Below are 24,415 nucleotides of genomic sequence, written 5' to 3' on the forward strand. Positions count from 1 at the left end.
CCCCCCCCCCAAAAAAATTGGTAGAAGATTAAAACTACTAGCTAAACAAGATTTTGAGATTCCCTATAGATTTCAAGTTACCCAAGATCTATTATATCAATGGCAGATACTATGGAAGACTGTAAGCCAACTCCCACAAACCTAAGCTGTGTTCCACTAAGGGCTTTTTATGAAGAAGCTGAGAACAGACAGATAATGAATTGTTATGTAGTATGTGTCTCAGCAATGGAATACCTTATTATTACTATATCTTGAAGTTGAAAATGATGTAACTTAATTCATAGGCAAGAGGTAGTGTCTTCTAATTTGCAAATTGAGGGTGCCGGTTCACTAATCTGTTCTTAGGACAGCATGTCGTCACTTCAATTAGCTCCTTGTGCTTCATAGTTTTTGTCAGCTTGACACAAACTAGAGTGGCCTGGGAGAAGGGAACCTCAGCTGAGGAATTACCTCCATGGCCTGTGGCCATGACTGTGAGGCATTTCTTAAATTGCTAACTGAAGCTGAAGGTCCGTGCCTACAGTGGCAGTGCCATCCCTGTGCAAGTGAGCTTAGGCTCAGTGTAAGATCACTGAGCAAGCTAGGGGGGAGCCAGCCAGTAAACAGTGTGTCTCTGTGGTCTCTGCTTAGTTCCTGCCTCATTTCCTGCCCCGACTACCCTCAGTGATGGTTTGTGACCTAGAACCTGTAAGATGAAATAAACACTTTCCTTCTGAAGTTGCTTTTAGTCATGGAGTCTGTCACACCTTAAGCCTCAACTGGTTGAATTTCTAAGTGAGTAGTTAGGCTTCCCAGGCTGTCAGCATTCTTTGAACTTCCCAAATCATTCATCTTACCAGAATATATCAAAGGATGTGATCGTTCTTATGCATATTGTTCAATTCTGATGAGAAGTCAATTGACAGACAATATTTTTTCTCAGCTACTTGAAAGAATATGTCAGGAGTAACTGATTATCTACCACAACTACTTTACCACTTCTGGTGAAAAGATAAGTTGTTTTATAATGATTTCAAGTAACAGCTCCTGAACTTGGGTTCTCAATCTTCTTCTGCCCCCTCCCCCCATATTTAATGACCAAGTCTGGTCTGAAAGTCCTAGTACCAAATTAAATGTCTTAACCTCAAATTAACTGAGCAAAAGTGCTGCCAGAACGGAACATTTCTGTACAGTTACCAAGGCAATCTGCTAAAAAGCATTTGGTTTGTATTTAGAGTTAGCATTCAGAAAAGGGCATTCAAGAATCCCTCAGCTCTTATGAAAATATAAATAAGAGCTGTTTATACACTAAGCTAATGGCATCATGAAATGAGACCCCCCCAGATTATTCTTTCAATTAAGTTTTTCCGTGACCAAGACCTTTTCTGATTTGCTGTCCTAGCCTTTGGCTTTTTCCCCACTTCAATAAAGTATTTCTTCTCAATATACTTCCTATACTCAGTAACCAACACTTTACCAACCTCATTTTTTCTGACATTCAATGAACAAATATTTACAACCTTTCAATTAACTAAAGGTCATTTCCATAAACTAGACACCTCTATAAACCAAAATTAATGAATAAAGGTAAAACTTCTGAGAAGTGGAAATACCTTCCACAGTGAGTTTGAGCAGTTTTCACTAAAGCAGTGATGCTCGCCAAAATTATAAGAGTGGCTGTCCACAGAGAAGATAGTTTACAAGCATTTAAAATAAAGAACTGTCTTCATGCTAATTCTGACAGTACTGAGTACTTACCTACACCTGATTCTTTTGCACAAAGCAACTAATGGGTCAGGGACATGGACTATTTCTCTCTGTGCCTAACTTCCTCCACACATTACTGTTTCATGACTGTCACTGAGAATCATCATTTGCTCCCAGTGATGAAGCAGCGACAGCTATGCCACTGTGCTAAGACTCAACACAACCTTCGAGAAAGAAGAATCTTAAACTTAGATGACTGACAACTGGAAGAATTTCCTTAATGTAACTCTGCTTTAGGTAAGCCTAGGAGTCAACAAGTCTAACAAGGATGTGCCCACTGTTAACTTTCACTCGCACTGCTTATTGGAGAAAGAAAGAAAATTCTTAGCTGAAGAATGCAGCATTTACAACAAAACCAAGTCTTTGAGGACTCTGAACTTCAAAAGACAAGAGTTTTCACAAATTTGATGAACATTTTAAGTGGAATGAAGTGGGGCTGTCTTCAATACACAAGACTTATACAAAGTAAAAAAGTGGCTAAGTATAAACTTCAGGACACAGTAAGAGCAATGAGCAAACTAAGGACTAAGAAACACAAAGCCCAAAGTCACTTGGTTTGGATAACATTTTCCTTAGTTGTCCCTAAACTCTACTAAACTGCTACAGTATAGTAAAATATAGCCATGGACTACATTGTAGCACTTCAGACAAAACCAGATCACATATGCAGTGGTGGTCCCATAAGGTGTTGCCACCTAGTGATACTGCACCTACTTTGGTTTGTGTAATTAACATTTAAAAATGTCTGCATAACAACATGGTCACCTTCAGCTCACTTCACAGAGTGGATGCCATCATCAAGTAAAGTATCATAATACATCATTCGTAATTAAAAGGCTCAGTTGTCCAAGATTCTGCAAATGGTGGCCACAGAGGCTATGATACTTTCTTTTTCTATTGGGCTGCTATTTCTGGGACACTGCTTGTGTTCAAGGTTCTAGACTAGCCAATGGGAACATGATGGTGAACATGACTGATGTGGTCCCTCCTCTCCTGAGGGTTTCTCCAGTATGAATATTCTAACAAGTCACCTGGCAATGTATTCCAGCACATTAGTGATGGAGCTTCAGTGTGTGAAGCCAAGAACTGCAAAGAATAGCACAGGGACAGCTAAGCCTCCACTACCTTCATTATTTGAAAGATAGTATATGGGTGTGTGTGTGAGAGAGAGAGAAAGAAGCACCGTGTGTGTGCTAAGCAATACCCTACTACTGAACTACACTTTAGTTCTCCATTTTCATTATTTAAACAGGAAAACAAACAAACAAACAAAAAACATCAAAGTAAAAAGCCACAGTAAAGAAATGGATAAATTCAGGAGATAAAGGCTATCCTGACATTACCCATCATTCCTGTTGAGGAACAAGACAGGAGGCCAGGGTGAATGATGGGTGAGGTGGGCAGACTCCATGGAAAGTCCCCTTGCCACCACAGCTCAGGAATGCTTAGAGATAGCTGCATCACTACTAGAAGAGAAAGGGCTGCAGAAGTCCCACTAAAAAGAAATTAGAGCCTTCCCTTAATAATTTCTCTCTGACAGACACTTCAGAGTGCCTTCATCTGCCATAGCACATCATCCCCTACCCACCACACCTTGGCATACAGGGGCACTCTTCCAGCTCAGCAGGCAGTGGCACCAAAGAAATGGCTAGACACAGATGTCCAGAGCAAAGGAAGATGACATTAAAAAAACAAACAAACCTGGGAGCAGGATACCTAGACACTCCTTGTGTGCAAGGTTCTAGACTAGCCAATGGGAAAGTAATGGTCAACACGACTGACGTGGTTTCAGAAACATTAAAAAAAAGTCTTTATGAGAAAAAGTTCCCTTTTCAGGTGCTGCCACCTCATTTAACTTCAGCCCATAGGAATGCTAGACAAAGAGAAACATAAAAAGATAACCACTATTCTTCTGAGAAGTTCGGGGTGAGAAGTCCAACCAGTTGGGTGATAAGGGCAAAAATTCAAGCATGTGTGTCAGGCACCGCTGCAGGCACAAAGGACAAGCCAGTACAGACAAAAAGCCCTGTCCTCATGCAGCTAACATTCACTTGGGAGTGTAAGAACTGGCTGAAATCTTCTCTTCATTCAGGAATGGATGTGCATGAAGAGGCTAAATAGGACAATATAAGACACACACAAAAAAACTTACAATATAAAAACAATAGTATGGAAGAAAAGGTAGCTAAATGTATTTTTGAAAAAGATGTGCCACACAACTGCTAGAGTCCAAGCTGCCCGTGAAGAGCAGGATCATGAGGGCTGGACTGTGTCCTCCATGCATTCCCGATTCTGTATGCAACATGTAGAAAAACACACTTCAAAAAGCAGTGCCTCAATGACCATCAGCTGACTAGAAAATGTGAACGTGTACACGCTAGAAAAAAACAGGAGTGGGTCAGGAAAAACGTGAGGAGGCAACACCTGCCACATCAGAGTCTTAAACACTGCAGGGCGGAATGAAATGAAGATACGAACAGCCAAATCAGCACCACACCTAACCCCTTGGAGGGTCCTCCCACCGGAAGTGAGAAATCCCAGGCAGGAAAGCTCCTGAACAGAGCAAAACAAAAGAAATTCACCAGAAAATGAAATAATTCGTACAAATACAAAAAGGAGGTAACCTAATTATTAGATTGTATTCCTGAAAAACTTCACGAAATAATCAACTGAAAAAGTACGTAAAAGGCACAGAAGATTCAGTTAAATAAAGATGATAAAATACGGCAATGATCTCAATTCACCCTTAAATTAAGCTGTAAGCATACTGAACTGCAATTGAGATACTATCAGAGTTTGGGGTTATCACACAGATAAACATATGGACAGGTCACTCCAATGCCAGCTAACAATAGCAAATCTGCTTACTGAGTCCATCTCATGCCATTTACCTTTTGGCATAAAAGCTTAATGTGAAATATAAAGTCATAAAAATAAGACTATCAAGGAGATAAATATAAATTTTTCATATGGAAAAGTTTAAGCATGGTACAAACCCCAGAACCTCAGAAAAATTTGTAGATCTGACCACAAAATTAACTTTCACACATCAAAATAATAGCAAATGAAAAGAAGCAACCCCCCCACACATACATACACCAAGATTGATTCTAATTTTTAAAGAATCCTGACAAATAACAAAGACAAAAAAGAAGGCTGAAAGTTTAGCTGGTCATGTGCAGCAGGAATACAAATCATTGATAAATGCAAATTATCATCAGTCATTTTAAATATGAAAATTTAAGTGCCAAATTTAACACATTATTTTATACATTATTTATAAAAATATAGAATTATCCAGCAATGACTGATGATGGTGCGGTGGGCTGGATGCTCTGGCAATAGCATCACTTGGCAAACATTTCTTCAAGGAAATCTGCCAATGAAAATGAAAAGCTCCAAAAGCATGCAGACCTTCAACCCCACAAGATCCTTGTGTATGTAATGACCCTAGGAGACCACCACAGCTGAGATTCAAGGTCACTCTTTATAGCACTATTCATAACAGCAATAATAAAATGAAAACCACCTAAATAGAAGGGAAGTAAATTAACTGTGGTATAATGCAACTAAGCAATGGCATGCTATAAGTTTTGCAGCACTCAAAGGTACGGGAGGCAAGACAGGTCAACAGGAGGGTAAATACAACCAAAGTAGGCCATATATATATATATATATATATATATATATATATAATATATATAAAATGTCACAATGAAACCTATTATTTTGTACAATTACTATATGTCAATAAAAATATGAAAAACAAAGGGTATACTTCTAGGGATCTAACTTTTAGAAATAAATATATGTAAAGGTGCATGAGCAATGATATTCAAAACTATTCATGTATCCATTAATAAATAAATGGTTCACTAAGTACAATAAATCCCTAAGATTATAGATTTTAGAAAAACATGGTAAATTTGTGTTGCTGTGACACAAGATTTAGGAAGGAATGAAAATAAGTGAACAAATGTGTGGTATGTTCCCATTTTATAAAACAAGTGTAGGAAGTCCTACACACTCATCAACACAGTACAACAATTAACTTTCCTTAAACATCAACTAGGTATGGTACTAAATTATCTGAATTATTTATTATAATCTTCATAATTCCTTTCAGGTAAAATTATCCTCATTTTATAGTTGAAACTAAGACTTAAAGATGTCCAAAGATGTGCCAATAATCACAAAGTCAATAAGCTATATAGGAGGGAGTCCCACTCAGTCAGTCTGATGCTAGAGTCTGTACTATTAACCTTACAACACAGTGTGCAAAAATGAAGGCTGAAAACTATATACAAAGTTGGTAGATGGGAGTCTGGAAAGATGGTTCAGCTGTTAAGAGCACTAGCCAAACCTCTTATAGAGGTAGTAGGTTCAATTTTCAACACCCACATGGTAGTTAACAACCTTCAGTAATTCCATTTCCAGGGGAACTTACCATCCTCTTTTGATCTCTGTGGGTACTGCATGACATGGATGCACTTATATGCAGGCAATATACATAAAATAAAAGTAATTAAAATTGCTAGGCGTGATGGTGCACACCTTTAATCCCAGCTGAATATTATTTTCTATTTTTGTCTTTAAAAAATTAAAAACATTTTAAAGTCACCAAAATCAAAGTAGGTCTGATACAAAAGGTTATATCATTTAAAACACTACAGTAAGATTTAGTAAGTGCATTACTATCAATTATTCAAAATTTTAAGAATTCATCCTAATCCTACAATTACAGTACTTCTATGAAAACACAGGAAACTCACAGCTAATTCATTCTGGAAATCACAGCAAGTTGACTTTTAAAGCGCTAAAAAGCAATCTAAAATGAACTTACATTCCCTATTTCTGCTTTGTTTCCTATCATTACAAGGCGCACTCTAAACTCTAGGGGAAGGTCGATTCATTAACTATAGTTTCTATCAGCTCTATCAACAGCATAATCTGTTGGCCCCAATAAACAATCTATTTTAGTCTTCTGGCTTTGGGAAATATATCTTCAGTACAGATGTTTTGCAGGGGAGAAGTCCTGCTTTTTATTGACCTATATTCAGTATAAAGTCAGTTGACTCACTAAAGCCTCTTATGATCCTAATTCAAATAAAATTTCCTTACCCTAGTGTGGTCCATGCAACAAACTCCAAAAACATATTGTAAATAGCTCAACTGGCAAGGGAAACTCAAGAGAGGCATATTATTCCTTCTTTATAAACTCAGTCTTACTTCCTTTCACAGAGGGGGAAAAATCATTAACCAGTAAATGTTTGGCCTGTGTCCTGGGGTAAGCACCAAGCATTCAAGCTATAGCTACCCTTCCCTCCTACAAAGGAAATGCAAGTATGATCAGTGCATCATCCCTCACTTATTCCATAGTTAATTATCCTTGGCATATTACAGCTATAAACAAAAGCAAAGAAAGACCAGTTCTATAATGTGAATGCTGACTCCCCAAAATTTCTACCTCAGCTACCATTAGCTATAAATGAATTGTCTAAGATTGTTAAGAGACCAAAAGAAATCAATTTATAGATATCAGGGATTTCTTTAAAGAAAAAAAAATCCTGCTGACTCCAAGATGTGTGATTCAAGTAATAAACTAAAAAGGGAAGTAAAGGGTCAAAAAAGAGGATTAAGGGTCACTCAAAGGGTGCCATTTCTTTAAATGGAATAAGCAGATGGAAATAGCTTTAATTCAGTTAGCTCATTCAGAAACCTGGAGCATGGATAATAAAATCATATGAAGGAAATTTACAGCCCTGGGTCTTTTCCATCTATGGCTGTAGGTGAGGCTGCAGTCTCTTTTCCTTGGTGCATCTTGCTTTTGCATGCCTCTCTTGTGTGATCCAGGGTCTGCCCAGCGGCCTTTCCTGTGGCCAGTGGCCCTAACCTGCTCTGGCTTTCAGTAGGTGAGTTCTCTCCACGCCCAGTCAGACCAGCAGGTCTGGGACTGAGTCTGACGGCCTGGGTCCTGCCTCCGTCAGCTTTTTGAAGTATGTTCTTAATTTACTTCTTGGTGCTACTGCATGTTAAACATGCAAATCTCTGAATCCCTGGGACAGTGGCAAATGACCATCTTACAAGCATGCCATGTAATGTTAGATGATTAATATCTGCTTAATGCTTTGGACATCAGGTTTTAAATACTAAACCCTGCATCTGGAATGCCAATTCGGATATAAAACCACATAAGCCACATAAAAAGAAAAATAGTACAACAGCCAAAACAAAGGAAAGTTGTGGCAAAAAAAAAGATCTTAATTTAGTTATACTTTCTCTTGTTACTAATGAAACATTCATGAGAATAGAATTTTTAAAAATGAAATAAATTACTTAAAGCAGCTCCTATAAGACTTTCAGAAGAAACACTGCTCATTATTTCCTGATTTAACAACCAGTCAACCCTGACTTCCTAAATGCCAAACAGACTACTGTAACTTTCTAGCTAGGCTTCACAGAAGTTCCTAGTATCTGACAGTGTGGCCCAGTCCCATCCCATCTGGGTCTACACTTTGGGCTTCTATGACAGAATCCTTTTCTGGTTTCCTTTCCTCTGATGCTATTTTCTTGCAGGAGCCATTGTAGGCCTTTCTCAGGAATTAGAAGAGGGTCTGCCGGGAATCCTGCCTGTGGTTCCTGCTTTGCTTGCTCTACCTACTACTACACCCTATTCTCTACCGTGGCTTCACTGGTAACTATACTGAAGACCCCAGTTCTTCCAGAACAGAATTCTGTTTGTTCACAATCAAACTCTGGTCTTTCCTTCATACCTGCTTCCTACTTATACATTCATATTCTTAAGTCCCAATACCACCACTCATCCATTTATCCATACCAGAAGGCAAGGATTTTCCTCCCTGGAGTCAGGCAGCAACTCAATCCTATGAAGAGTAGATATGCTTCCAATTCAAGAAACATGGGTAAAGCTCTTGATCATGCTCTGAGGACATAATCTGTTAGTGTTCACTCTTTTAATATTCAAAACAACCCTACGAAGTAGACAGTAATTAGTACACTTACTTTATATAGGGATAAAATGAGGTACAGAAAGATGAAACTTGCTCAAGGTCACTTGGCTAACAACAGCCAGGATTTGAATGCAAGGTTCTTGGCTCCAGAGGTTGCTATGTCGCTCTCTTAAAGAGAATTGGGCAGGATTAAGGATAGTAAACATGGAGAAACAGGACTTGTTTCACCTGAAAAGAATCTTAACTCCCTGCAGCTCCATGTTTTCAAGCTTCCCCTTCATGACTGCCTAGCACTCCGCTACATCTAAGGTTCTATAGTTTTCCATCTCCTTACCATTTCTCTCTCTATCCCCAACAGTCTCAGTTTAGTCCCGAGTCATCGTTCAACTGTCTGCTACCATTCTTGCCACCTTATTAGCCCATGTTCTTTATAAGCAGGTCAGTCAACTTTTGGAAAAAGCTAGATAGAAAATGCTTCAGACTTTCCAAGCCCTAACAATTTAATTGTAATCACTCAATTTGGTCATCATAGCAGGCCAGCATACAAGCAGACAACACTGAATTCCAGGAAAACTTTATTTAAAAAATACAGGTGACCTTAGTTCAACAGTAGTGCTACAGATGTTGTCTTAACTCTTATTTCTACTGAAATATTTACTAGATGGTTCCAAACCCTTAAAGAGTACAAAGATGTAAACATCACAGGAGAGCATGAATGTAGGATTTCATAGCCCTGTGGTCGGCAGCCCTTCCTAGGAACCAGTAAGATAGAGAACATCTGAATACATACAAAAGCTAAAATTTGAGTGGGGCAAAGTAAAAGAAAGCAACAAAGTATCATAAATATAAACACGAAGAATGTAAAAGAAATACCTGTAAGAAATATGACTGATAAGATGCTAATTCTCTTCATCTATAACTATGTGCACACTAACCTTTCAGTATCTCTGTATTACTTTTCCCAGCAATGTCAAAAGCAACCTAAGGGAGGAAGGGCTTATTTTAGACCACAGCTTCCTTCAGGGAAGGCCTGGCAGTGTTCATGTGGCAGGAGTGGTGCAGGAGCTGAAGGCAGCTTTCTCACACCCTGAGGCCAACCAGGAACCAGAGAGAACTCCAGCCAGAACAGGGGCAAGGCTGTACCCCATAGAGCCCACCCACAGAAAGCCACCTCCTCCAGTGAGGTCCCACTTCCTAAAGGTCTTAAAACCTCCCAAAACAGTGCCACTGGCTGGGGACAAAGTATTCAAGCAGATGAGCTTATTGGGGTCATTTCATATCCAAATCATAATATTCTGTCCCTGGTCTCTATAGGTTCATGGCCATCTCATAATACAAAATGCATTTAGCCCAACTCCAAAAGTCTAAAGTTATGTCCAGAGAGATGCACATGGTGGCACATGCCTGAAATCCCAGCAAGAGGACTTCCATGAGTTCAAGGTCAATTTCGGCTACTCTTGCAGAGGACCCACCCAGGTTTGATTTTCAGCACCCATATGACAGCTAACAACTGTAACTCCAGTTCCAGGCGATCTAACAGCCTTTTCTGACCTCCACGGGAATTGCATGACAAGAGCGCACTTACATACATGTAGGCAATACACTCATACACACAAAAATAAAATAAAGAAAGAAAGAATGGGGGCTGGAGAGATGGCTCAGTGGTTAAGAACGCTGGTTGTTCTTGCAGAAGATTTGGGTTCAAGTCCCAGCACCCACATGGCAACTAACAACTGTCTGTAACTCCAGTTCCAGGGGATCTGACAGCCTCTTCTGACCTCCAAGGGCATTGCACAACACAGGTGCACTTACCTACATGCAGGCAATATACGCATACACATAAAATAAAAATAAATAAAATTTATAAAAAGAAAGGTATAATTTGCCCTCCCCCGGTAGCTCATGTGAATCCCACCTGCAGACACAGCCATGCGCTGTGCTCCTGCACAGATGGTCTTTACTGATTTCTGCCAATTTGATCATAGAAAAAGATTCTGTGTCAGTTTTCATTGCTTAGGCTTGATCGGATTTGGAATCTTTTTCTCCGTTTTGAATATTTGTATTTTTCCTCAGTTTATTTCTTATATCCTTGGTCATTATTTAATTATTTTTTCTTTTACATGTGTGTGTACGTATGTGTGTATGTGCCTGTATGTACGTGCATGTTCATACCTGTGTGCACATGTGAATGCAGGTACAAATGTATGTGGAGGCCATAGGTTGTCTGCAGCAAAACAGATGCATGAGAACATCCTGTAAACCGAAATAAGGCAGACAAAGACAGATATCACACGTTTTCTCTCATAAAATCTACACCAAAACCTACGTATGTTAAGATAGGAAAGTAGAAGAGAAACTACTGGGAAGAGGAAGGGGAACAGTGGAGGGAGGACAAAAGAGGGTAACGGATATGAAGATACACAAAGAAGAATGGTAAAGGTGCACTTTGCTACAGCATCGGAAATTTCTTTATTTTCTTTCACTAATCGAACAGTAAAGACATTAAAATATAAATAAGACAAAACATAGAGGGTTCATCTCTCTCTAAGGAAACTTTGAGAACTTTCCACTTGTGTGGCCCAACAGTCCAAGCCTTCAGTTGCCCACTGACAGTATGACCGCTCCCAGTGCCCCCTCCTCACACACCCTAGCACACTGTCAGTCCTCCGTACACACCAGGATGTAGCAGTTTCTTTGCCTCTGAGCTGCTGCTGCTTACAGCTGCCCTCCATGTCTCCCTGCCTAGCAAATTCTCATTCAGTTCAATAGTTTGCACAGGCAGAAACAATCCCATGGAAATACAACACACAGTACACAGACAATTAAGTATTTACCTGTAACTACTCAGAAACTAACCTTTCAGCACCTCCCATCAGTCAGGAACATTGTTGGGTGACTTTGGTGTATTTTGTCCTTTCGTTCTGAAATGATGCGCTATTCTTCCTCCCTTACAGACGTGGAAATTATCTCAAAAAGATAGAAATTGCCTAAACCCTCACTGGTGAGTAAATGTCACAGCTAGGACCTCAAGACTGGGCCCAGGGAAGGTTTACTAGAGGGTCCTTGAAGGAGCTGACTGGAAGTGAGACAGGCAGACCAGGCTCCCTTGGTGGCAGAGGGAACAGGGAAAGGGAAATAGTACGTTGCTTTAGATCCAGGAAGAGCTGATGAGGCAATGTGCAGAGACAACAGCCTTCTGCAAAGGTTAGGAAAAGCAACTGGAAGGGGTATTTTGAGAAAGTAGATTGTTGGGAGACCTCTGTTATGCAAAAGTCGAAGCCCCTTCACACCGGACAGCTCATGCAGCTCGGGGAATGTGCCGCGGGCTCCTTTTCATAGCAAGGTGCTTTCTGGCATCTTTCCTGTCTCTCCCTTTGAAGTGGCCGCCACAGATGCCTTGACATAAACATGGCCTTTGGCTCTATGCATACCATGCCTTCCTGTGTGTGATTTTTACAGGTAGACAATAGTCTAGCAGAAACCCACTTCCACATGTAAATAGAATATCTCACAAAGTATCTAAAAGCTTTTACCACTACCCCCATGGTATATAAATATGCTAGTCTTCTCTTAATAGTCGGAGATCAGGCCAGAGACTGGGAGATCAGGTCAGAGACCCGGAGATTGGGTCCCAGAAAGCTGGATCAGCAGAGAGCTGGAAAGCAAGGAGCAGAGATACAATAAAGCAGTAAACACAGACTAAGCCGTGCCTTGAGTCCTGTGTCTTACTACCGGCGACCTGATCTCACCGGAGAGCAGCACTCTCCGTTACCGACCCACGGATATCCTAGCTTTCGCCGCCTCCGTGTTTCTTCCCTGTGGAGTTCACTGGCCAGGACTCCGCAATCCTGAGGAAGGGCATAAGGGTGTAAAAGAGGCGGAATCCCGACTAGATAATACTCTAGTAGCAGAAGAAGCTCTCCGCTCCAGAGAAGTGTGTAGCTATCAGCTACAGCCAGCATCAGAGAAGTCTTTACACCTGCCGTCTCCAGAGAGGCGCAGCCGGCCAGGCCCGCCAGCCGCTAGCTAGCCAGCGGGACCAGAACCACGCCAGCGGGACCAGAACCACGGGGGGGAGAGTGCACGCACACCTGACCCTGGGCCACATCCAGAGTGAGTGCGCCCGGGAGCCCAGGCGCGCTCCCCACATCGCCTGCAGCCAGACTCACGCCGGGATTAGCCAGGTGTGGCGGAGACCCCAGGGTGCCCGCACACACCACGCCGGGGGTCAAGTGACCCGCCCCATAGTAGATGGCAGTTGTGAGCAGCACAGACTGCAGTTGGGGAGAAGGAAGGCAAAAGGACAATTAGAAGCTGCCACAAAACCACTAGCCCATGTGTTTCCACCAAAAATTGGGAGAGAGATGAGAGGAGTATCCTAGAGGCACTACAAAGGTTCTCTTGATAACACCCAGATGTTTGACAAGAGATGGGGAAGAGAATGGAGCATAAATTCAGACTGATTCCAAGGTTGCTCAGCTGAGGGGAGAGGAAGATGCTGGTATTATTGACAGAAATGGGATGATAAGACAGAAGAACTACTCTGCAGACCAGACATGTTAAATGACGGTGAGCACCTAGAAGATCCTGCTGCTGACAGGGGCCTCTTCCCATGCCTACCTCCTGAGGTCTCACTTCTTGGGTGACATCCTGATGGCCATAGCTTATCGACTCATTCTTAACATGTCAACAACATGACACGCAGACCTCGTGAGCAAATGACAAGAGATTAACTGCTTTAGGGATGTGATGTGTTAGCTAGCGTGAAGCACACAAACATGTTTTCAAGGACACCATGCAGAACTGGCCTCTTCATTTTAAGAGTGCAGGTCTTCAGTTTGCAGAATAACCTAGAACATCCTTTTTAAAGTTAGCACAGATGAGCTATGTCTAACCCTAGCTGTAAAACAAGACAGTAATAATAACGCTTTGCCTGGCTCACAGGGTGGTTGACACATCCAAATGGCATCATTGGGGTAATAATATCCAACAGTATGCAATAAAATTTGACATAGTGTGCTAGAATTGGCGGGGGGAGGGGGGTCCAAACACCCTTTCAGTAAACCAGTCTACATTCTTGCACACATGGAATAACCCTAGAGGTCTTACAAGGAAAACAAAGTGGTCGAAGGCCCAGTGGAAGCACAGGTTCACACCAAGCAGTTCAATGTTGCTTCATCCAGAATTCAAGTGCTGCAATTTTATAGCGCAAGTAGGGGTAAAAATGTAAGTACAAGGAAATAAGCAGAATAAATAATCTACTTTGATTGCAAAGTTGGATTTTAGTGTAGAAATTACAGTGCAATACTGTCTATTGTATTTGTATTCTGTGTAAACAGAATATTCTGTGCAAATAGAATTCAGAATGTTTGAAACTGAATCCTAATTAAAGAGAAGAATACTGAAAGTTTAGAAATTCGGGGAAGGTAGTAAATACAACTGGCTTTGTTTTTAACTACAAATAAAAATGCAAGCAAGTGAAAAACCAAGTACCTGTAAGCTTGATCTTGGAGAGTCGGGCCAAAATGCCAGGCAGATCATCCATGTGAAGCTGCATCTCTTTCCATTGTTTTTCTTCTTTTGTCTCTTTCCCCACATCAATGGAGTGTTCAACTACAGAGGCAGACTCAAGTTCTATCAGCTTCTCCTCTGGCTTCCGGGAGAGAGGCAGACGAGGGGGTAAGAGCGCCCTCACCTCACCCACCTCTGCTTTGGCCTGACCTGAGGATGTGCTTTCAAGGAAAGGCGATGCCACGGGCTCTGACTTTGGTTTCACTTGCTGGCTAAGGCTCCTGTTCAGCTGTGTGACATACTAAATGAACAAACAAACAAAAAGTACATGTTACAATAAAATTAAGAGGTTTTTCAGTAACATCTTCCCCCAGGTCTTATTTTTATGGTACCTGAAAGATTTTCTTACAACTTTGATACTAGTTAGTCCAACATGCACCTATAACTAACTCATGACAAAGAAATCACTTCACTGAGAGATACAGAGAATAAAATTAATGTCTTGGCCATGGTTTTAAATTTTATGGCTTTAAAAAACAGGAATAAACTGGGCATGACAGCACATGCCTTTAATCCCAGCACTCAAGAGGCAGAGATGGGCGGCTCTCTGTGTGATTGAAGCCAATCTGGTCTACATAGGGAGTTTGAGGTCAGCTGGGGCTACAGAGATTCTGCCTCAAAAAACCCAAAATATAAAAAATTTAAAAACAAAAAAACAGGAATATAAGTTCCTTGAAAAGAATCCTTATCTATTTTTCAGTTACCATCCTGAAGGTTGAACTTTCCAAACAAAATATGTAATTAATTTTCCACAAGAAGCCAACATCAACTCTAGATCGTCCATGTTCTTGGGCAAACAGTTCAGTTCACTGGAAGGCCTAATCCAGGGCTCCATAACATGACAGGGCTGTGGTATGAGGATGGAACAGCAGACTGGGAGTCAGTCCCTGTCACTCACCAACAAAAACTAGTAAGTTGAATTAACATTTGTGAGGACCTTTCGGTTTATATCAACATATATCTCAATCAACACTATTTGTAACTCATTATAGATGAGGAAGCCAATCTTTTGAAATGGACAAAACCAATATATTGAATTTTAGTAAGATTTTATGTTAATATTACATTTTAAGTTAATGTGGGCATTTTTAATTAAAAGATGAGATGCTGCCCAATAGAACATATATGAATTTGCTATTCTTTTATGGTAGCACTATGAGTTTTCAGCTATCTTAACCATTCTATGATCCTTTTCTATATGAGACAAAAGCAGATGTCCTCATCAGAAATTAAGGGCAGTTGTCAGGTTGACAGTCTCATGGAGACAAGACAGACAGGATTCTATAAGAGGACTGAGAGAGGTCATCAGTGCCATTGTCAAATGCCTAGCAAATCACAAAAGCTTTAGTGTACTCAGAAGTATTTTGTATGTGTGCATTTGTGTCTGTTCACATGTATGTGAGGGTCACACACAAGTCATAGGTCAATCTCAGATGTTGCTCCTCAGGGGACTACCCATCTTATTTCTTGATACAAAGTCTTTCACTGGGTCCTGGGACTTGCCAGGGATCCTCCAGTCTCTGCATCCCCAGAGCTGAGATTCCAAGCACCAACAATCATGCCCAGCTTTTTTATGTAGATGCTAGGGATTGAACTCAGGTCCTCCTGGGGGCAACAGCAAGCACTTTACCAAATGAGCCATCTCCCCAGCCTCATAGAAGTATTTTTAAAGACTTTTAAAATGCACTGGTGATTTAAGAAAATAAGAAAGTCACACTGTTAAACAAGTATTTATTACTGATGTATTTATTTAACTTCAAAGAATATAAAAATATACATCATAAAAGTTCAGCTTTTCTTAATTTTAGCTTGGTTGAAGTATGCCATCAGTTTTCAATCTTTCTCCAAACTTAATCAATAACTTCAAGATCATACGTTTAACCTCAAATGCCAGAATTATTCTGGTTTCAGTTAGGAATAATCAAAACAAGAGATTAAAGTTTTGAATAAACTTAAGAGAACACTAAATAAAAGTCTTTTTCAAACAGTGCTTCTTAAAATCTCTCTTCTAGTAGGAATCTCTGAAATTCCCTCACACAGAGCAAAGTGGAGGCAGGGAGCAACAGGGTAGGCTAGCCTTCAACATACCATACGCCCGAGGAACGTGAAGTGCTGAAATGCGATCCACTGCTTATTGACAGTCCTGAAAAGCTGCATGAACTTGTGTGGGGATTCCCGCGTAGCTCTCCTCTCTACATACCAGACACATCCTCCTACCCAACCTATAACAGAGAAAGAGAGGAAGAGGGAGGGGAAGAGGGAGAAGGGGAAAGAGAAGGGAATGGGGGGTGGGGGGAGACATGTTAACACTATGAACAAGTCTCACTGAATGATACCTACCCATACCCAGAAGCAAAGCTAAATAAGCTGTAGTTCAGTGTGTGGGTAGCTCCAAATGATCTGACTGATATGAGTGAATAAATGCAATGCAATTCATCAGTGCTACTCCATGTTAAAGTAGTGAAGCAGCATCATTCTTCAGGAGGGCTCCAAGGGCTTGGAGCCTCTTCACTTTCACACTGTGAGGCTTATATATAAATTAAGTGGTAAAATGACCACAACTGTAGAGCTTAAAGAAGAAAAGACAAAACAAGTTGGGGGCAGAAAAGGAGAAGTACAACTCCATGAATGCCCGTAAACACAGTGCTATTCGCTCATGTAGTTAAGTAAGACAACTAAAAGGAAGAGGAAATAAATTTCAGTGAAGTATGATTGTTAAGCTAATTATGTTGTATCTAAATTTGATTTTTAATCATTTTACTAAACCTCTAAAATCAACAAATCCAATGCTCGTCTCAGGCCACGTCCTGCTCAAGCATCTGACAATCTGTACAACACTGAGGTTGTCCCAGCCACCTCCCTTCCAGGCCCCACCCAGCCTTTTTAAGTGTCTCCTCCCAGGGCTCCTGGGACACTGAATGTTCTCTGTTCTTTGCTTCAGTTTCCTACTGTGCCTCACTCTTCTGTATACTGTGGAACTTGTTCCACTAACGTGAACCACTCCCTCCTATGGAAGGGCTCACAAGACTCAAGCTAACAAACTCAAACAGCTCAGGAGGCTCAGAAAGTAAAGTTGTAAAACTGTAAGGCCCTCCCTTAGATTATATAAGCAGGAAACAATTGTAGGTAGGACTGCAGGGTAGGAGGAAACTTGCATGGAGCCGCTACAAGTTATACAAGGGGCTCCAGTGATGCCTGATTCTCCCACACCTCTAAGTAACCCCTCGCCCATGTTCCTGTAAGATTTCAAATAAACTTGTTGGCACCAAGCTACACTTGGGTAGAACAGTTTGTCATCAATGCACTGAGATGAGTGGACATTTTTGTGTCTCCACACACACAACACCGAGTCTGTCACTGTAAGGTAGCTATGTTCTCACTGTTCTGAACACTACTGTCCCTGAGAAAATGGGTAACTGCTAATCTCTTTTCTAGAGACTCTTTAGATCCATATTCAATTTCTGTTGGTGTCTCCTAGAACACTTCTCATCTTTATCTCTATTCATTCACTGCAGGTTGCGGGATCATCCTGAGCTCTTCCTTTCTCTACCAATCAACAAGTCCAGTCAACTCTGAAATACAGGTCAAATCTGCCCACTTCTCCCTGTTCCTACTGACACAGACTCCTATGATCTTACACTGGATCATGGTAACAATAGGAGTCAAGACAGTCATCCTGCCTTCTCATTTCCTTTCCTTTCAATCCATGTTCCATGGAACCAGCAGTTTCATCCTGAAGCTTGGCATACAACTCATTCAAACCTGCACAGAGAAGGCTCCAAAGCAATGTTGCCTCATTACCTTCCATTTAAGTACTCCACACCAGTTTAATCAGTTTTGTTTATGCTGTTTCCTTGTCTGCAACCTATGCTCTGCCTATCAGATTTTCAGTGTCTTCCAACTATTCTATCACTGTACCTCAAGCTTTATGGTACTTCTTAAGGCAAGCAGTTCCTATCTGTTGTAGAACAGAATCTTCTGAGCAAAACAGCAATCATCTATAAAGATCAGCTGTGCCTACTTGCAAGACATCATCAGGATTGGGCTTATTGACTGTTGCTATTCCCTCATAGATCCTCGCTGGGTGAAGACTTTCCAGTGTGGCTGCTTTGGGGTCACCCACGATCCAGTAATAATCCTTCAACCATGCTCTGCAAGTAAGCTCCAAGGCACATTGGTTCCCCAGGGTGAACTTTGGTGGAATCATACTCTGGTTTGTCTCTGGGACATTATGAGGTGATGTATGCATTGTTTACATTTGCCTAGGGAGGGAATTCTCACAATACCATCATCATATAATTTAGTTTCTTCATGGTGGCATTTATCCTTTATTCAGCTTTGTTACAAGCGCTATCAGAATGCTTCCTAAACAGAATATAATGTTTGATGACTGAATAGCCCATGTACCCTTCCTGGACTGTGAGAAGAACTATCACAGCCCCACGAAATACACGGTAATTATCTTAAACTAGAGATAAGTCTCATTGTCACTGAAATCATATTCTCAAACCACAATTATGACATACTTAGTTTTCAAATACACGAATATGTTTGTCTTGGAATCACCTTGGAAATTCTTTCAAGATTTAGATTAAGTGGGTCAACATTTATGGTAGTAACAATGACAACAACAAAACCAGCTTAGAAACCTAATTTACAAATGATGACATTTCCTTTAGTCAAAGTGTGTCACATATCTATGAATAAATACCTAGAAATAAAAGATAGTTCAGCCCTAGGAAGCACATGTAAATTTTAAGATGTCAGGGGCTTACTAATGTACATTAAAATTTTTTCTTCTCTGTCCCCTCTTCCCATCAAACTTCTTTGTTGTTGTTTTCTTGAGACAGGGTCTCCCTGTAAGACCAAATGACCTGGAACTTGCTATGTAGGCCAGGCTGGCCTTGATCTCACAGAGATCCATCTGCCCCTGCTTCCCCAGTGTTGGGAGGTAAAGGTGTGCACCATCAGGCCAAGCTCCAGGAAACTTCTTAGTGGATGTTTCAAGTAGATTCACTTATAACAGATTTTCTGGTGATTATGTTCAACTTCAGAAACTAAGCTATTAATTCCTTCTATTCCACCACTGCAAAGCCTGATCCTGGAACATGAATGAAGGTATGCTCCTATGTAGCCTATCTCCTAGTAATGGGGGATTCAGAGCGGCTACATGGAATGGTCCTAGAAGCAGCCAAAACACAGAACAGGAAGGAAGAAAGCAAGCTGATCTGAGAAATCCATACTGCGGAAACCTCCATACAGAGGGGATATTCAAGCACTAAGAAGAGAAGGGGCCTCTGAATATGAATAGCAAGGGTCAGAATCAAAGAACATTGACAATCAGGGTTTATAGAAGGAACAAGGAAGTGATTCAAAAAAGACTTAAAAATCCTTAGGAAAAACCACAACTTTCCATTATGGTAAATGACAGTCATAAGTTAAAACAGAACTGTCCAACAAGTCCCCATTACTTACAGTTTCAACAATTACCAAATACTTCCCCGTCATGTTTTTTCTATACTCTCTTTCACCCACTGCTCTAATTTATGAGCCAGAAGGGACCTTTGAGATCATCTAGTTCAATTACCTCATGTGTTACCACAAGTAAACTCCATTACAGAAAAGTCAAATGATCTGCCTTAAACAGACCCATAAAACTGCATTACAGAGAAAAAGGAAGAAAGGAACTTCATGGAGTCACAGTGATCAACACTGCCAGCTCCAGACACTGTGGGGAGCCTGTATGGGACAGATGAGGCCTAGAAAATGATTCTTTGACCAAAAGAAGTCCTTGACTTCCATTATCTTGTCTCTAATACAAACTACCAGTAACACATCCCCCACCTAGGCATTAACTATGATCCAAAAATACCAGAGGCAAAACAATTCCCAACCTCATCTCTAATATTTCTATCAGGACAATCTCACTCATTCATAAACACTAGTGAGCACCAACAATGTACTGTTCTGGGCACCAGGGATGCAGTGGTAAGCCAGAGAGACAGTCTCTACCTTGGCAAAGTGTATATTCTAGTTGGGAGAATCAGATCATAAATTGTTGTGTATGTGTATGTAACATTACAGTATGTACTAACAATGATGAAATAACTTGATATGAAAAAAGAGCAGGAGGTCCTGTTTTAGATAGGTTGCTCAGTTTGGCCTCTCTGAAAAGGCCTCACTTGATGAGACCTTGCCAGGAATCTGTGACAAACACATCGGTCAAAAGTCCTTCAAACGGAAGGGGTCATGCTGATGAAAAGGAACTGGATTTGCAGTTATCATTAGTATCGTGGTTAGCAGTATGACTAATTTGCAAGACAGAATCCGAATGAAAGGCAGACTAAGTCTGCAGTCATCATCAGTCAATCATGATTATGACCATGACCCTTTAAGTTGGAAGGCAGCTTCCGAAGCTGCGTTTCTCATCATTCCAAGGCAGTGGCTAGGATGAGAATACGCCCGAGGCTTGTAGAGCCCTAAGGTTCTACCCTGCCCTCATCTCGTTTCCACTATGGGAAACCCCAAAGAAGCACGAGACACCAAACGCTGTGAACAGTGCCTGGGCCACAGGGCAAAACTGGTCCACGGCTCTGTGGCCTCTTTTCTCCAACCTACCCCAAAGGTCACTACCTTCCCAGGTGACAAGTCAAGGGCTCACAAGGTTGCAGCCTGCCGGAACCACGGCCTCGCACAGGGCAAGAAAAACAGAGCTCCACGGCCCTGCATGAGGCGGATACAGTACCTGTGAGGAGGCGCGAAGAAAGAGTGTGCGGGGACGCGGCCATAACGCTCCAGCTCGACGGCCCCGGGATCCCCGTACCCTCAACCCTCACCGGCTCCTGGGCGCCGCCATCTTTCTTGCCCGTCCTCTGCGGGAGGAGGGACTTCCCTCCGTCACTTCCGGAGGGCGGGCAGTAGGAACCTGGAGCCTGCGGCTGGAGCTGACAGTGACGGGACTTAGGTGCCTTGATTCCGGAGTGCCTTTGGGAAACGAGAGGGGCTTACGTGGTCACGTGGTTCTGGGCCGCCGGTTCCCGAGATTCGGACACTTCCGGAGGCCCGGCACGCGCAGGAAACGACCCTGTGGCGAAGCCTCCACCTTCCCGTCCGGCCTTCAGGTTCGAGCCCCCTGAACTTGATATGTCCGCAGCGTGGGATGAAGATGCCAGCGGAGCTGTGGACTTTGGGACCTCGTTCGAAGAGGTTCCGTGAGTCCTGGACCTCCATGACCTGATGGTTGAGAGAATTAATGTCTTCCAATGTCATTAGTTCTCTGAATGCTAGAGCAGGTCTTGCACAGCCCTGCCTTTAGGGGCTTGTTATGTTGGCGGTTTTTGAAGTACGGGGGAAGAAAAGAGCCCCTGTAAAAAAGAGAGATGGGAGCAGCTGCTGCCTGTTTTCAGTGATGTGAGAGCCATTTGGGTTAACCTCAGCTGATGCTGCTAGGCACAGGGGACACAGAAAAGGGAGACTCGTTGATTCTGTAAGGTTGGAACGGAAGAGGCGACTATTATGAGTCAGTATGGTAGGTAAAAAGCACTGCAGAAGCCAGGTAGGAAAGGTTTAGGCGAGCTAAACTTGCTGCTCAATGGAAGGAACCGTGAGATTTTTTCCCCAGCATACAAGGAAGACTGGGAAAGCAGAAAATAGGATTGCAGTGATATTAAACTAAAGAAGAAGCAAATGGGTCTTTGAATAAATAATATGGGAAGTCATTAACAACTTTGCTCGACTCATTATTTTTTCAAGCATTTTGAACATAATCTGTTTTGTGAAATATGAAAGGCTAGTGTTAAATACACACAAAATGCATAATTTGGTGGTAGGTATTCATCCTGACAGTTTTTTGCTTACTCTTAGATGAACCAGACCTTTTGGTTTGCAGCTCTTTTCCTTAATATGATATACCTTTCCTGGACAGATTTCCTTCAAAATGCCATTAAGGAATCACTGTGTAACCCTGACTGGTCTAGAACTCACTCCTTGCCTCCCAAGTGCTGGAGGCTGGAGTGCACCCCTGGCTAACAGCTAACAGGTACTTTTTTTTTCTCTTTTGAGGTAGGGTCTAGCTGTAGCCCACTGGCCTGGAACTCCCTTGTATATATCAGGCTAGTCTTGATCTCTGTGATACGCATGCTTCTACCTCCCTAGTGCTGGGATTAAAGGCTTGCACCACCACACGGCCTAAAAGTCTGTCTTTTATCCTAATTTAAGATTTTTACAAACCAGGTGTCAGACAGCCCCATAGCTAGACCTTCACATGATGTGGAACCTGAGGTCTGGAGAGACTGATTGGCTCCAAGTAGTGGATCTTTGACTCTAAATGCACAGCCATTTTTTTTTCATTTCCTTATATTTGTCTCTAAAGTTCATGTTATAAGATTGAAAACTGATTTAACATAAGCTGTGGTATATCTACAGAGTGGCCTATTTGTCCATAAAATGAAAATAAAATACTAATACATACTGCAACCCCGGAAACATCATACTAAAATTTAAAAGTCTGTCACAAAAGACCAAATACTAGATGCTTCCCATTTATATGAAAAATACAGACTAAATGCTTAAAGACAAAAAGTAATTGCCTAGGGCTAGAAGAGAAAAGTGCTAATGGGTACAGGACTTATTTTAGTAGTGAGAAAATTAAAACATCCCTAAATTGGTTGTGGTAATGGTTATATGACTCTGAATATAAGAAAACTATTGAATAATACATTTTAAACAAATTATGTCGAGCATGAATTAACTTTCATTAAGCCTATTGTTAAATTATAGACAAAAATAACCTAAGGGTAGTATCAGGAGGAGCTGTGCAAGGAGACCAAGATAGTTGTGCTGAACAGACCGAATGCTCATCATGGACCTGTTCTTCACTCATGTAGATTACAAGACATGCCTGCCCAGAATAAAGACAACTCTCAGCCTCCTTTGTCATTTGCTTTGACTTTGTGATTAATTCTCGACAATAGAATACAATTACAAATGATGGGTTTAACTTCTGAGTATCCTTAATAAGAAAGAGCAGTTCCTTCCATGCTGGCTGGAATATATATGAGGTAGCTGGAACTTGAACACCATTTCAGACCTTGAGGAAGTCCAGCAGGCCAACAAGAGAGGCTGGATATGAACTGCTTATAAAACTGCAGTATTCGCTGTGGTGGATTAGATGAGGGAGAAATAAAAGCACAGTGCTATTTTAGGTTTTCTGTCACCCATAGTACTATTTAATCCAAACCAGTATACCATTAATGTGCATATGGGTCAACAGTAAAGTTGAGTTAGTGTACTGCCTCATAGTTCACAAAAGGCCTTTGTATGCTTCCAGTGCTGTGTAGAAGTGTGGATACTGTGAGTGTACACAGTTGATTCTAATTTGTCAGAAGTGAAATCTTTTACTTAGGTAATGTATATTATTTTACTTTGTAGAACTATTTCTGAAGATCAACTCCCTCTGTCTTCATTATTCACCAGACATAACCTCACCCCCAATTCCTCCAGCTCCCCACCTCTGGTACAGAGGATTGAGCCTAGGCAAGCAGGTTCCTTGAATGGTGAGAAAACCACAGGCAGAGCTCAGCTGCTGCTGGGGAGTCTAAAAGCGTTGGGGTGGTACTTACAGGACGTGCAGGCAGATGGGAGGCAGAGAGAAGGAGGAGGAGCACAGCCCTGCTCCCCTTGACAGCCAAATTGGAAGCCTGCAGCATTGTGCTGTGCACATCCCTAGGTCTAGGCACAGTGCGGCGGTTTGCAGATCTTTGATAGGAGTTTTTGGGGTGAGGCAGAGCTCAGCTGCTGCTGGGGAGTCTAAAAGCGTTGGGGTGGTACTTACAGGACGTGCAGGCAGATGGGAGGCAGAGAGAAGGAGGAGGAGCACAGCCCTGCTCCCCTTGACAGCCAAATTGGAAGCCTGCAGCATTGTGCTGTGCACATCCCTAGGTCTAGGCACAGTGCGGCGGTTTGCAGATCTTTGATAGGAGTTTTTGGGGGTAGTTCTACTCTTTTAATTTGTTTCTATTGAATTTTTGTGTATTCCATACAGAATATCTCAAAGAATCTTAATTTTTATACCACGATCCAATCGGCTCACTCCCACAGCCCCACTTACTACTGGAACGGATATACTC

At 41.6% G+C, this 24,415-nt stretch overlaps 1 protein-coding gene across 1 annotated transcript in view; it reads right to left on the minus strand.

The window, feature by feature from the left end:
* LOC103752045 (protoheme IX farnesyltransferase, mitochondrial) overlaps positions 1 to 22,009 on the minus strand; it is a 128,566-nt gene extending 106,557 nt beyond the window's left edge. The window contains exons 1-3 of the mRNA XM_008855687.3: positions 21,034 to 22,009; positions 16,377 to 16,510; positions 14,211 to 14,529 (exon numbers count right to left, since the gene is read on the minus strand). Of these exons, the coding sequence (XP_008853909.1) occupies positions 14,211 to 14,529; positions 16,377 to 16,510; positions 21,034 to 21,076 (496 nt within the window). The 5' untranslated portion in view covers positions 21,077 to 22,009. The remainder of the gene's footprint in view (positions 1 to 14,210; positions 14,530 to 16,376; positions 16,511 to 21,033) is intronic.
* Between the last annotated feature and the right edge of the window lie 2,406 nt (positions 22,010 to 24,415).

This window comes from Nannospalax galili, unplaced genomic scaffold (assembly GCF_000622305.1).
Source record: "Nannospalax galili isolate Female #2095 unplaced genomic scaffold, S.galili_v1.0 scaffold146, whole genome shotgun sequence".
NCBI lineage: Eukaryota > Metazoa > Chordata > Mammalia > Rodentia > Spalacidae > Nannospalax > Nannospalax galili.